This window comes from Barbus barbus (assembly GCF_936440315.1).
Source record: "Barbus barbus genome assembly, chromosome: 9".
NCBI classification, from domain to species: Eukaryota; Metazoa; Chordata; class Actinopteri; order Cypriniformes; family Cyprinidae; genus Barbus; species Barbus barbus.
Window position 1 is genome coordinate 15,225,610 of NC_136737.1, and position 14,079 is coordinate 15,239,688.

At 36.7% G+C, this 14,079-nt stretch overlaps 1 protein-coding gene across 1 annotated transcript in view; it reads left to right on the forward strand.

Moving 5' to 3' along the window:
• LOC306875575 (DNA-directed RNA polymerase, mitochondrial-like) overlaps positions 1–14,079 on the forward strand; it is a 56,095-nt gene that overhangs the window by 38,456 nt on the left and 3,560 nt on the right. The window contains exons 15-19 of the mRNA XM_079426248.1: positions 5,308–5,360; positions 9,480–9,578; positions 10,722–10,794; positions 11,560–11,651; positions 13,418–13,491. Of these exons, the coding sequence (XP_079282374.1) occupies positions 5,308–5,360; positions 9,480–9,578; positions 10,722–10,794; positions 11,560–11,651; positions 13,418–13,491 (391 nt within the window). The remainder of the gene's footprint in view (positions 1–5,307; positions 5,361–9,479; positions 9,579–10,721; positions 10,795–11,559; positions 11,652–13,417; positions 13,492–14,079) is intronic.

A 14,079-nucleotide genomic window follows, 5' to 3' on the forward strand; every position in this document is an offset into this window, starting at 1 on the left:
CCATTGACTTCCATAATAGCGATAGAAATACTAAGGAAGTCAATGGGGACCATCAACTGTTTGATTATCTGCATTCTTCAAAATATCTTTTATTTTCAACATAAGAAAGAAACTGGGTAAATGATGACTCATTTTTGGGTGACCTATGCTTTTAACAGTCAAATCCTACTCCAGTCCAGTAGGTGGCGGAAATGTTTCTTCTAGTGGACTGTGGTCCGATATAAAAAATGCATTGTAATGTAATTATGTTCATTAAATTCTTTAAAAATCTTTGTTCTGGAGAATAAAGTAAGTTGTACATGCTTGTAAATTATGACAAGAGGGTGAGCAAATGTGTAAATGACAAATTCTCATTTTTGGGTGAACGATTTATGTTACAACCAACAGGTATTGGCATGTGTTTTAGGAGGGGAGTAGTTATTTCTTTACTGCAGATTATTAGTATGTTACACACACTTTTTTTAACCATTTAGTCGATTCCCGAAGGCTTAAATTAAAGTCCACGCTAGTTTTCTTTCCACTGAATATCCTGCCACAGCCCAGTAAAAGGGGGGGGGAAGTGGTGTGTGGCCAAGTATGGTGACCCATACTCGGAATTTGTGCTCTGCATTTAACCCATCCAAGTGTACACACAGTAGTGAACATACACCCGGAGCAGTGGGCAGCCATTTATGCTGCAGCGCCCGGGGAGCAGTTGGGGGTTCAGTGCCTTGCTCAAGGGTCTCACCTCAGTCGTGGTATTGAGGGTGGAGAGAGTGTTGGTTATTCACTCCCCCACCTACAATCCCTGCCGGACCTGAGACTCGAACCCACGACCTTCAGGTTACAAGTCCGACTCTCTATCCATTAGGCCACGACTGCCTGTTGCCTATCCTAAAATAGGCTGTGAAAGCTGTTTTAAGTTGACTTTAAAAAGAGTTGTTTCCAAGAATTGTGTTTGGTTTTCCCAAAAAAAACAGGTGTTTGGAACTATTTGACATCAAGTTACAGTGCCTTCCAAAAGTATTGGAACAGTAAAGACAAAATTGCTCTGCTGGCTGTGGAGTCAAGACATTTACAAATATGATTAAAAGATGAATATGAGACAAAACTACAGAATGTTACACTTGATTATTAGCCGTTTCAACACATAGATGTTTTAGCAGCTAAGAAGTTCAGCACTTTTAGAGTTTCATCCCTCTATCTGATGTGAGCATAAGTATTGGAACAGTTGCCTCACAGGTCTTTCTAAGTGATCAGCTGTGTCCTGTTGCATTAATTCTTCAGATATTAAAAGCAGGGAATGTGTCGTATCAGTTATATCCATTACTTCTGTATTCTGAATCTTGCATTCGATGATGACGCACACAAACCAGGATGAAGATGAAGGAGCTGACTTTGAGAGAAAAGCAAGCAATTTAGATGCTAAAAGAAAAGAGGAAGTCAATTAGAGCTATAGCAAAAACAAAGGGCATGGAGAAATCAAGAGTTTGGAAACCACCAGCAACCATCAACTACCTGATCGGCTGAAAAAACAACAGTAGTTGATGACAGACAAATCATAAAAGCTGTGAAAATGAACCATAAAAGTGTCTGTAAAATCACCAACAACTTCCAGAAAGCTGGGGTGATGCTCTGACAATCTACTGTCCTCAGGAGACTTTGACACAGAATTACAGATGCTACACAGTAAGATGCAAACATCTGACCAGCACCAAAAATAGAAAGGCAAGATTAGAGTTTGCAAAAAAGCACAAAGGTGAGCCAGAGGAGTTTTGGAACTGTGTTTATGGACCGATGAGACAAAGATGAACCTTTATCTAAGTGATGGGAAAGCAAAAATGTGGAGAAAAAAAGGGAACTACAAATGATCCCAAGCATACAGCCTCATCTGTAAAGGATGGTGGAGGTAGTGTCATGGCATGGGCATGCATGGCTGTCTCTGGAACAGGCCCTCTCAACTTTACTGATGACTTAATGTATGATGACAGTAGCAGAATGAATTTGGAAGGGTACAAAACCATCTTGCCTACCAATATTCAAGAAAATGCCACCAGATTCATTGGGAAGTGCTTCATATTGCATCAGGACAATGACCCAAAACACCCTGCCAGTTCAGTCAAGGAATTTATAAGGACAAAGAAATGGAAAGTCTTAGTCTCCAGATTTAAATCTGATTGAACATGAATTTCACCAGCTGAAGAGGAGAGTAAAGGCAGAAACTCCCCAAAACAAACAACAATTGGGATTGGCTGCATTAAAGGCTGGGAAAGTATTTCAAAGGATGAGACCAAGAGTCTGGTGATGTCTATGGGTCACAGACTCACTGCTGTGATTGTGCGCAAGGGATCTGCAACTAAATAATAGCTTTTAATCTTTTATATCTGCCTTATGTTCAATTGTTCCAATGCTTATTCTCATATCAATGAGTGGGATGAACTCTAAAAGTGCTGTTCTTTTTATTTGGTAAAACATATGTGTTGAAACGGCTAATAATAAAATGTGACATTCTGTAGTTTTGTCTCATATTCATCTTTTAATCATATTTGCAAATGTCTTGACTCCACAGCCAACAGAGCAATTTTGTCTTCACTGTTCCAATACTTATGGAGGGCACTGTATATAAAACTTCTCCCACGTAACCTATCTGGGTGTTTTTCTTCTGCTGTGTGACTCAACTCAGAACAAAATCCAAATCAGTATTAATCTCAACCCTCTACTTCAAATCTAATCAAGGAAACGTTTTCTCATGCTGCATCAATGAGCTCTCTTGCAACCCACCCTTGATCTTTCTTTACATGGGAAATGGCGAATTAATTAGATGCCAATGAAATGGGAGTGTAATGCCATCGTAACAAAGTAAACAAATAAGCCAGGGTGAAATCGGCAGTATTTATTCAGTCACTGTGCAGTACTGTGTCTGTTGATAGGGGAAAGGAAATTACATTTGGGAGGGAACCAGACTTGGGATATGCATCAGTAAAGCTTGCTAATGTGATTGTTTGCTGTTAATCAGTTTAGGGGTCACTTTTGGAGGCTGAAATGTTTCTTTCACAGGCTATACGTCAAGTTGAGGAAAAACAGTCTGGTAATTCTGTAAGGAAAACAACCAGCAGAGATGAAAGCTGTGGGGAATCATTTGTCGCCTTTGCTTTAATGGCCAAACACTTGCGGTGTCCTTGGAAAAAGGGGAAATGTGATTTCCCCTGGGGCTCTCTTGGTGTTCCTTGTCTACAGTCTTATCCCAAAAGGATGTCAAACCCCACTGCAACTCGTATGACCCAAAACGCTACTTTTTTGACTTCTACATCCTGCTAATTGGCTAAAGCAGAAGTTTCGCCTGGTCTGAAAGTCAGATCAAAAACGAGGTGCTTTAGTATGTGCACCACAAGATTTATTTATTTTTTATATATATCAGAAAGTTTAGGGCTGTGCATGGCGGCAGAGCATGAATCATCCATTTTAATTGATCCTTCAGCAAAACAGTTGTTTTTGTAGACGCGTTGATGAATACAGTGGGTATTTCAAGAGTATTCCCAGAGGACTTAACTCAAGCAAGAGGTCACCGGTGGTATAAAGCCTCACTCTTGGGGATGCTGAAAGATTAGAGAGTCTTACTGTGAGGCTCAGATGGATGCGTTTAATAAAAGAGGTGGCAGCTTTGTGGATAGCTGGAATCATTGAAAGCTAGATACTGCTCTTTTGGCATACAATATAGGATGCTCATGCAGGAAACTGGTCAAATCCCAACCGCAACTTGTCTCGACCCCATTCCTCTGTGCTTTCTTCATCATTATCTGTCATACTCTCTACTTTCAGTCCCAATAAAATGGCGTAAAACTCTTCATTTTGGCTTTTAGATTGATGTAAGGTCTTTTGTGGTTAAATTCTGCAAAAAAAGACACTAGAGGACAAGTGAAGGAGATACAGCTGCTCTTCTGCAACATGCTTTCTTTTCAAGAGCAGGAAAAGCACAGGCAGCTGTCCAAGCCAGGAGCCATCGCACTTTAGATAGGAATCCCTTTTCCACTGTCTGGGCATCGTGCCAGCTTGACAACATGGCTTGCTTTGGTCTTGTCTTCCCTAATCAAGAGTTTTAGTTGCACCACCAGAACCAGTGGATTAGGAGTATATTGCAAGTCCTGTTTTTCCCAAGAGCTTTCGAGGCTGTACATTGACCCTTCACATGTCAGAAGGCCTGGCTGACCCCCATCACGCCCCTCAATGTCTCCTCAATTATGTTAATGTTAATGAGCCTTAATGGACTCATAAATCATCGCAACTGAAAGGCCACTTGTCTCCTTTTTCCATACACCAGGAGAGTCAAACTTCCTGGAAGGCCTCTGTTCTGCAGCGTTTAGCTCCATGCATTATTAAACACACCTGAACCAGTTAATCAACGTCTTCAGTATTACTAGAAACTTCCATGCAGGTGTTTTGGAGCTGGTTGGAGCTACACTCTGCAGGACAGTGGCCCTTAAGTAACGGACTTTGACACATGTGACGTAACCCATTCCACCAAATCAGAAATCCAAAATGGACACATTTCACTTCATTTTTTCCCCACTTTTGCCCCCTTCATGTCCCAGTGAACCTGCACACCAATTACCAGCAAAACCTTTTACCTTACTGTCCCCGTCAGCAAGTTCTATACATTTCCCTGTTGTTTATGTCCATCCGTCACTTTCTGAAACTTCATTCCCTGTCATCCTGCACTTCTCTGTTGAATTGAGCTGCATCGGGATGGGCTCCTGGGGCACCGTAGAGACTAATCAAAGAAGTAATGTGATGGAAGCACCCCTGACGCTGACAGTTCCTATACCGAGAGCAGTCACTCACTCATGGGTTGTAGCCTAACCTCAGCGTCTACGTGATGGACGCCAACCTTTACTAAGGTTAAGCTCCTGTTCTTTAATGGCATCGTATCAATATTAGTGGTTTGTGGGGGTTTCTGAGAACATTTGGTCAGTCTTAGATTAAGAGACTTGCTCAAATTTCTATCAGTTTTTGAAGCGAATCAATAGGAAATTTGAAGGTCTGTCTGGAGCAGAAAGATGAGGAGATTGATTGCAATATTCGTATGCTTTGGTTTATATTAGAGGTCAATGTGGTAAGTTGGATAAAGGTCAACTAATATCATATTTAAACTTGGAACATTTAACATAGCAACGCATTTAAAGCCAATTTTTACATGATGTGTCCTCTGTAAACAATGCAATCCTTGAGATTCAAAGCAGTGACATTGCCACCCAAGCTGTTTGCTTTTCATTTCATATTTTCTTTCTAGTCATCCATTAAGACTCTCTCATGCTTTCTTGTTTTTCGCAGCTCAAGAGCAGCATGCAGAACCTGAGCATCCATATAAGTCATGATGCCAATGAGTAAGTACCTCTCTCTTACTTTGACCCATGTATTGACGTTGACCTCTGACCTCTCCCCACATTTCCATGGCTTCTTGTTCATTGTATTATTTACATGATTCATTGGGCATTTTGAATGATGAATTAATCTTTTCAAGAATTTTTGAACAATAATTCAGCCACCACATCCTGATGAAAATGATTGTATTTTTGATTTAAAATGCATTACGATTCAGAAAAATCTAATGAAAAAGTAATGTTAAAATAAAATGTATTTACCTTAAATGACAAATTGTTTGTGTAATTATGCCATTAAAAATCTTAATTTCCATGTCAGCACCAGGAGTTTGAATTTTTATTTAAAATATAACTTTTATTATTTTTATTTTATTTTTTAGTTTAGTTTTTGTTTGTTTTCACTGTATTATTATTATAAATGTTTTTTGTTTAGTTTGCGTTTCATGTTTACTGCAGTCAATTTTATAACATACCATGTATTATAAACTAAAACCAAAAATATTTCATTTCAGATAATGAAAATATTTTTATTTTGTTTTAATTTTTGTTTTAGCACTTAACAATAACACTGTTTCCTTGAGGGTCAACAGCATTTATTTTGCGTTGTGGCTTAATGTAGCTGTGTTGGGACTTCATGTAGTTGTTTGACAGCTGAACTGTGGTGTTGTGACTTAACAACATTGTGCTTTGAATTTTTGTTTGCTTTATAAATTTCATTGTGATAGGTGCTATGAGCCAACATAATAATACTGCAGAAAACAAGTATCTTTGAAAGTCTTTGCTATACTATTTTTGTTCTTGTTTGGTTCATTATGTACAGTATCATTGCACCGTACTCCACAGAACACATTAAACAATTCAGTTGGAGCGCTTAAACAGCAAATTTGCAAGTAACAGGAACACCTAAAGGATGGATGGCCAGAATTCATTATCATATACAGAAATCCCTGGAGGATATGAAAGAAGCAGAAAGGCCCTCCGATGAGAACAGTGGCATTTCGTGTTGAAATGTCACTGCTGCACATCCTGTATGTCATTTACTGAATGGAGGGCTACCCGGAATGAACAATGAATTAACTTCATTGCTGGTTTTATCATCTGTTGATGGGTACTTGCATCGGAGACCAAGTATGTTTTGGCTTGTTTGAGTTAGAACTGTGTTGTTTCTAAATGTTTTAAAGAGATGGTAGATTGTCTGTTCACCCTCATTACAGTTCAAACCTGAAAGACTTTCTTTTTTCTGTGGAGCACCAAAAATATATATTTTGATGAATGTGCTAGATGATCTTTTCCATACAATTACAATGAAAGAGCACTTTTTTTCAAGCTTCTAAAAGGACACAAAAGCCCCATAAAAGTTATCCATATCACCACAAGAGGAACAAGTATATTTTGAACTCTTATGCTGTGCTAAAAATACTTTGCTTAATTCAGTGTTCCGGGTCCAAAATGACCAGTCTTGTATTATTCTACATGCCTTGTTACATTTGTGGTGTTCAATCTTTTTGTGTTTTTTTTAATTTTATTTAATTTTATTTTTTTATTTGAGGCCTACGACCAGTTGGTTCCAAAAAGAAGTACAATTGAAAGAAAACAAGTTGACAAAAAGATTGAATCCCAGATTTGGTGATTAATATTGCATAACAAAGCAATTTTTTGTAGGCTAGTCATTTTTGGACAGGGAACAGCGCAAATGTAACAAGGTGGGAGAAAAATTTTCCCAAAAAAGTACAAAAATTATAAATTTTTTGGAGGGACGTTTTCATACCCTTTGTGAGCAAAGTCACCAAGATTTAGTCCAGTGTGATAACATTAACTAGCCTTTTCAAGAAAAATAAAAAAAAAAACCTCTCTGGTCAAAACGACTGGAATACTACATGAGGCCTAAATCTTAATTTCTTCATTTGTGTTAAACAGAAGAACAAAGGTCATAATGGTTTTAAACAACATAAGGGGGAATATATGATGACCGAATTGTAATTTTTGCAAGAAATCTCCGTTAAAGCCTCAATGGTAACTGTTTGTTTACGTGGCGGCAGTATCTTTGCTTAATCGACTCTGTCTCTAAGATTTTCATGCATAAACAAATGCACCGTCATCCACCACTTTACCATATGTTCCCCAAGTCAATCATCTTTTATTAAACAAACACTTCTGTGCATCCCACCGAAACCCCAAATGTTCAGTTCGTACACAAGCATCTGCTGTTTTAATACCATCACCTCGTTTCAGTTTCAATCCTTGCAGAGCTTTACCCAAGCTTGGCTAATACCACTTGGAGGAGACTCCATGGGAGTTATCTTGCTGACCTTCCTCCAAAAGCCGCAACGACATGATTAAAAACCACGTATGACGGGCCTCACTTGTATTTCTCTATCTCTGCCTGTCATAGACAACCATACAAATACGGACTATCACAGGAATCGCATTAGCAGAAGCCAGGGTGCCGAAAAGGGATCTCCTGTTTCTCTAAGATAGCCGAGAGCGCTCGCGGCTAGACTGACAGTCGCCACTGTGATTATATGTCGCTCTCAGGCTTTGAGAAATGGCCTTGGGTGTCCATGCAGACCAAGCTGAAGGGCCGTTCTTCAGATATGTACTTCTGATGCCACTGTACCAGATGTCAGTTACTCTTCTAGGTGCTGAAAGAAATCTCAACCTTATCCAATAGAAGCGCTTTAATTTCCCAGAGGACAGTTTCCAGGTGGGATGCAGCTGAAGAAGCTTGTTCGAGACCAGCTAAAAGAGAACACCTGATCGGAGTTTCACACAGACCACGAACTGATTCAAAGATCCTTCATGTGCTCTAATTAGAGGCTGAATAGACCCTCATTAATGAGGAGACTTGAATAAATGATGAAATCACGAGGGCGGCAGCAGCTCTCTTGTGACCAGTGACCTAAAGCCCTCGCTGAATTCCCAGAAATTATCTCCGGCACAGTGTCACTCTGTGAAGCCTAAAGATTGTAGATAGATAGTTATTGATAGCTTCAGTACTTAGTATGTATATTATATACATTACCATTCAACTGTTTAGTTAGTTTTTCTAAAAAAGAATGTATGATGTTATGTGGTGTAGTTTTAAAGGGATAGTTTATCAAAAAATGAGAATTGTGTCATTATTACTCACCCTCATGTCATTCCAAACCCGTAAGACCTTTGTTCATCTTCGGAACACAAATCAAGATATTTTTGATGAAATCTGAGAGCTTTCTGACTCTCCCATAGACAGCAATGCAACTACCATGTTCAAGGCTAATAAAGGTAGTAAGGACATCGTTAAAATAGTCCATGTGAATTCACTTTGTGACTACGAAAATACTTTTTGTGCGCAAAGAAAACAGAAATAAAGACTTTATTATAAGATTTATTCTATTCTGTGGCAGTCTTCTCTGTGTGCTCACGAGCGTATAACGATGCTCTCGTGAACGCACGTCGAAGACTGGCACAGAAGAGAGGAAATTATTGAATGGTTGTTAATTTTTGTTTTCATTGAGCACAAAAAGTATTCGCAGCTCAACATTATGGTTGAACCACTGATGTCACATGGACTATTTTAACGATGTCTATACTACCTTTCTTGGCCTTAAACGTGGTAGTAACCTTGCTGTCTATGCAGGGTCAGAGAGCTCTCGGATTTCATCAAAACTATCTTAATTTGTGCTCTGCAGATGAACCAAGGTCTTACGGGTTTGGAATGACATGAGGGTGAGTAATAATGACACAATTCTCATTTTGAGGTGAGCTATCCCTTTAACCCCACAGGCTAAGGAAGGGGAATTACTTCATAAAACCCATGATGAAATTGGAGAGTATCTGACCTGAAGTATCACTGTTTTTATTCTGAACTATTTTGCCTGATATGGAGCAGTATAATGAAATATCTTCAGCCATAATAAGCACACCCATTATTCTTTACTCTTTACTGGTTCAGCAGGTGCTCTGTTGATTGTGTGTCTCTGTCTTGGATGGTAATTAAGACTGACCTACCTGTTCAGTGATGTATGGCTCCTGGCGCTACAGGTGTATGTAGTGCCCAGCAAGAAGATGGTGATGCCGGCCTTAATTACCCAAGTGTGCTTCGTACCAAGACTGAGCTTGTTCTTCTCGTGCCTTTTTTAGGAAACCAGACAGCATGAAGCAGAAAAACGCGTTCCCTCCTAATTTCATCCACTCTCTGGACTCAACTCACATGATGCTGACATCACTGCATTGTTACAGGTGATGAGCTGACTGTGATGAGCTGTTTTTTTTTTACATCCCACACTGAAACAGGCTTTTAACACTGGGCTAATGTGTTTAGACTTAACAACAAACCACCAATCATATTCTAAACAGTTTACCTCATTAAATATTCATAAGTTTTGTACAGTCACAGTTCTTCATGCACTGTATTTTGTTTGAAAATGAAAATTGTAGTGTTGGCCACCATAACCGGAGAAAAGAAGAGACTATATTGTTTGTTTTTGCTTCTTCAGTCCATTTTATATCTCATAAACATGCAAATAAGCACATTAACCTGAATATCAAGATTTGAAAAATGTAAAACAGAAAAACAAGAGTTTGTTTATCCAGGATTAAGAATAGAGAGTGACCAGTATTAAGTTTTTGACAGATATGATACAAATTATATTTTGCTTTGTTTTTACGTGTTTTTGTTTAATATGCCGAACTGATTTTAATGTTTTTGCTATTACTTGTTGACACACAAAATGTTTATTAGACCAGAAATATATGCATAATTAATAATAATAATTAATGTTGTTATTATTGATGGTAATAATAATAATAAATATTAACATTTATTAATTAATAACATTATTATTATTTTTATTGTTGTAACTAATCATAAAATAATACAAATATTTGTAATGCACATATATAATAATACATTTTATTATGAATGTATATTTATATACATTAATAAAATATAAATTAATAGTCATTAATAATATATAATGCAAATTATATTAACAATAGTGGTTAATAATAATAGTAGTAGTAGTATTCATCTTTTATAATAGTAAATTATTTGTATATTTATTTTTATTGTTAATATTAAATATAGTTATTAATAATAATCTTGCTTTAACAATATAATTACATTAAAATGTTTTAATGTAATCTGTTTTATATATATATATATATATATATATATATATGTGTATGTATGTATATGTGTATATATGTATGTATGTATATGTGTATATATATATATATATATATATATATATGTATATATATATATGTATATGTATATATATATATATATATATATATGAACAATTATATCCATTGGCTTTTTGGATGTTTTTTTTTTTTAAATGTGGTATGTACATTTTCCTGTTTTCTTCATACATTCAGGGCTGGTCTGACGTTTGTGTCCGTCCATGACTGTTATTGGACCCATGCTGTGACAGTGGACATCATGAACAGGGTGTGTAAGGAACAGAGCATTCACTGCCGAATATTTTCAATGCATATTCTTTCAACAGGAATACTAAGCGGCCCAACCATGTCAGCTTAACGGCCAGATGTTTGCATGCTGAGTTCACCATATGTTCAATAACCAACCCTGTCAGCATGGGTTATTCTGGTATTGAATGGCCATACAGCTCATCCTCTCAACTGAAGCATTTTTTGGAAAGCTGCCATAGACTTATCTTCAAATACAAAAAAAGCTTATTTACTAATTATTAACGTTTAATTTCATTTACCTCAGATAATTCCTTTCAAAGATCTGTTTAAGAAATAATTTTTCTCTTGCTTTGATGAAAAAAAATAATAAGTCCCCCAAAAATGAAAGTTATGTCATCATTTACTCACCAACATGTTGTTTCACTGGCTTTACTTACTTAACAGTCACCTTCATTAGATAAGCTTAACCTCCATGTGACACTTGCGATGAACTTCTGAAGCTTAATAACTCCATCTGTTCTCTTAAACCATATTCAGCTGTCTGAATTGAGACTCTTTTTGGACTTTTATCTTTTCCCATCCTTCTCTCCTACTGTGAGTGGTCTATTGTCTGTGAGTCTTTCCCTGACATGCTTTGTGACCACAGATTCCTCTTTAAATGGGAAAGTTCAAATAGAAGAGAGGTGAAACGTCTGAGGGAAAGGGGACGTGAGAGGGAGATAGCATTGAAGTCGGCGCATTGGTGTGCATAATGATTGACTGAGTGCTCTTTGTCGCTCCTCAGGTGTGTCGTGAGCAGTTTGTGGCTCTGCACAGTCAGCCCATTCTAGAGGAGCTGTCCAGGTTTCTTCTAAAGAAATATTGCAGCAGGCCACCGTAAGTCCCATTGCACATTGCCAGTTTTTAACGACTAAATGGTTTTTAACTACTATAATTAGTAGTTAGATACTAAACTGCCAACTACTAGGGATGTACTTAAGGAAAAATTATACACTCTAAAAACATATTTAATTGTTTGTAAATATAAAATATTGAGAGATAAACAATTATTTTCATGTTAAGGCCGATAACCGATAAATGACTAATATTATGCTACTTTCTTTAAAAAAAAAAAGAAAATTAACATTTATAAATGGAAAGAAGTGGTCAATAACTGATAAATGTCTGATATTATAAATGTATGGTGTTTTCTTTTTAATAAACACCGAAAATTAAAATAAATAGCTTGTATGCTACAAGTACACATGGCATAGGCAGAATCCATTAAATATCCAGTATCAGGTGATACTGATATATTTTAAAAACCGCAATTAACCACTTAAATGCCAACTATTTGAGTACTAATATTGAATTTGGCATTATACACCCATAATTACGGTATCTTTCTGTTTATGGATAATAACCGATACATGGCCGATGTTACAAATCTATAACACTTAAAGAAAATTCATACACACTTAAACAGTGTGTGTAAATACTTTGTGTTTAGAATTAAATATCAAATATTGGCAGATAAATAATCATTTCCACATTACGGCAGATAACCGATAAATGCTTGGATACTAAAGGTGAATTTGTTATAGGCAGAAACCATTAAATATCCAATATTGACTGAAAAATATTCAGTATCACGTGAAAGTTTTAATTGTATTTAACCACTTAAATGCTATCTAACTGAGTACTGAAATTTAAAATTTGGCCATATACTAATATTTACAGTATCTTCCTGTTTATGGCCAATAACCGATAAATGGCCGATGTTACAAATCTATAACACTTAAAGAAAATTCATACACACTTAAACAGTGTGTATAAATATTTTGTGTTTAGAATTGAATATCAAATATTGGCAGATAAATGGTAATTTCCATTTTAAGGCAGATAACTGATAAATACTTTTGGAAACTAAAAGTGAATTTGTAAAAGGATGAAACCATGAAATATCCAATATCAGCTAATAAATATCCAGTATCAGGTGATACTAATAAATAAATGAAAATAGTTAGTATTTAACCACTAAGCCGCTAACTACTAGAGTACTGACATTAATATTCAGCCATTAACAATAAATATAGTATCTTTCTGTTTATGGCCAATAACCAATGGCCGATATTACATATCTGTACTACCTAAAGAAAACTGATACACACTAAAATGTATAAATAATATGTATAAATAGTTTGAATTTCGAAATAAAAAACAGGTAAGACTGATAACCGATAGATTGCTAAAATTATAAATCTGTTAAATAAATAAACACTTAAACTAAGCCCAATAATTGATAAATGGTTGATATTATAAATGAAAAAGGGATGAAAATAGTACATTAAAAGCTTAAATCAGTATTTTTATGCTACAAGTGAATTAAAAATCTCTGGAAATAATTAAATGTCCAGTTTTGGCCAATGAATATTCAAAATCGGGAACAAATAAATATTCAAATACAGTACCACCAATATCATCTGATATGCTGCCTATATATTGTGCATCCCTACAAACAAAAACCCTGAATCAACCAATTTTTTCAAATCAAATCATCATTTTTGAAAATGCATAAAATTGTCACTTCATGTTTTCTCAATTATCTAATGCTTTGTCATAATGTGGTTCAGTTCAATCGAGTCCAGTTTTCACTCTCACAGGGTTATATCCAAGCCAAAGAAGTGTGAAGAGCACTATAAGATGGCACAGCTTTTGGCCAGTGTTCCTCAAACAGGTGAGTTAAACCCTGAGCACCACAGCCGTCACTTTCGAACACACAGACGGGTGGCTCGACCTCATCCGATTGACAGCTTGTCAGGTTTAAGGCAGCTTTTTACCGTTGCATAACATGGCACCGTCTCGCAGAACCGCACATGTTTTTTTTTTTTTTTTTCAGTTCATCAGCGAGATAGATTTCATTAAACTGATGACAATTAATTCTGTCAACTGGTTAATCTGTTTACGTAACACGGGCCGGAAGGAAATGCACTGGACAGCATGGGCACATTTACAGCAGAATCACACACATCTGGCACATCAAAACGCTGATTCAGCAGAGACAATATTGAGGGGGTGCTTTTACAACAGGTTTTAAAGCTCAGCGTCAATAAAAACGAGCAATAAGATGATTCATTTGCCATATAACAGTGATACGCGCACTGATTTTATTTCTGTATTATTTCTATAGCGTGTGCTACTGGAGTCACGCTCAGTATTCTTCCAGGACTCCTCCTTATTTTCACTAATGAAATTGTCTCCCTGAGGAGTGTGTGTCCATCCATGTGTGTCCCATAGGCCTGATTTCCTCTGCTTTGTTCTTCAG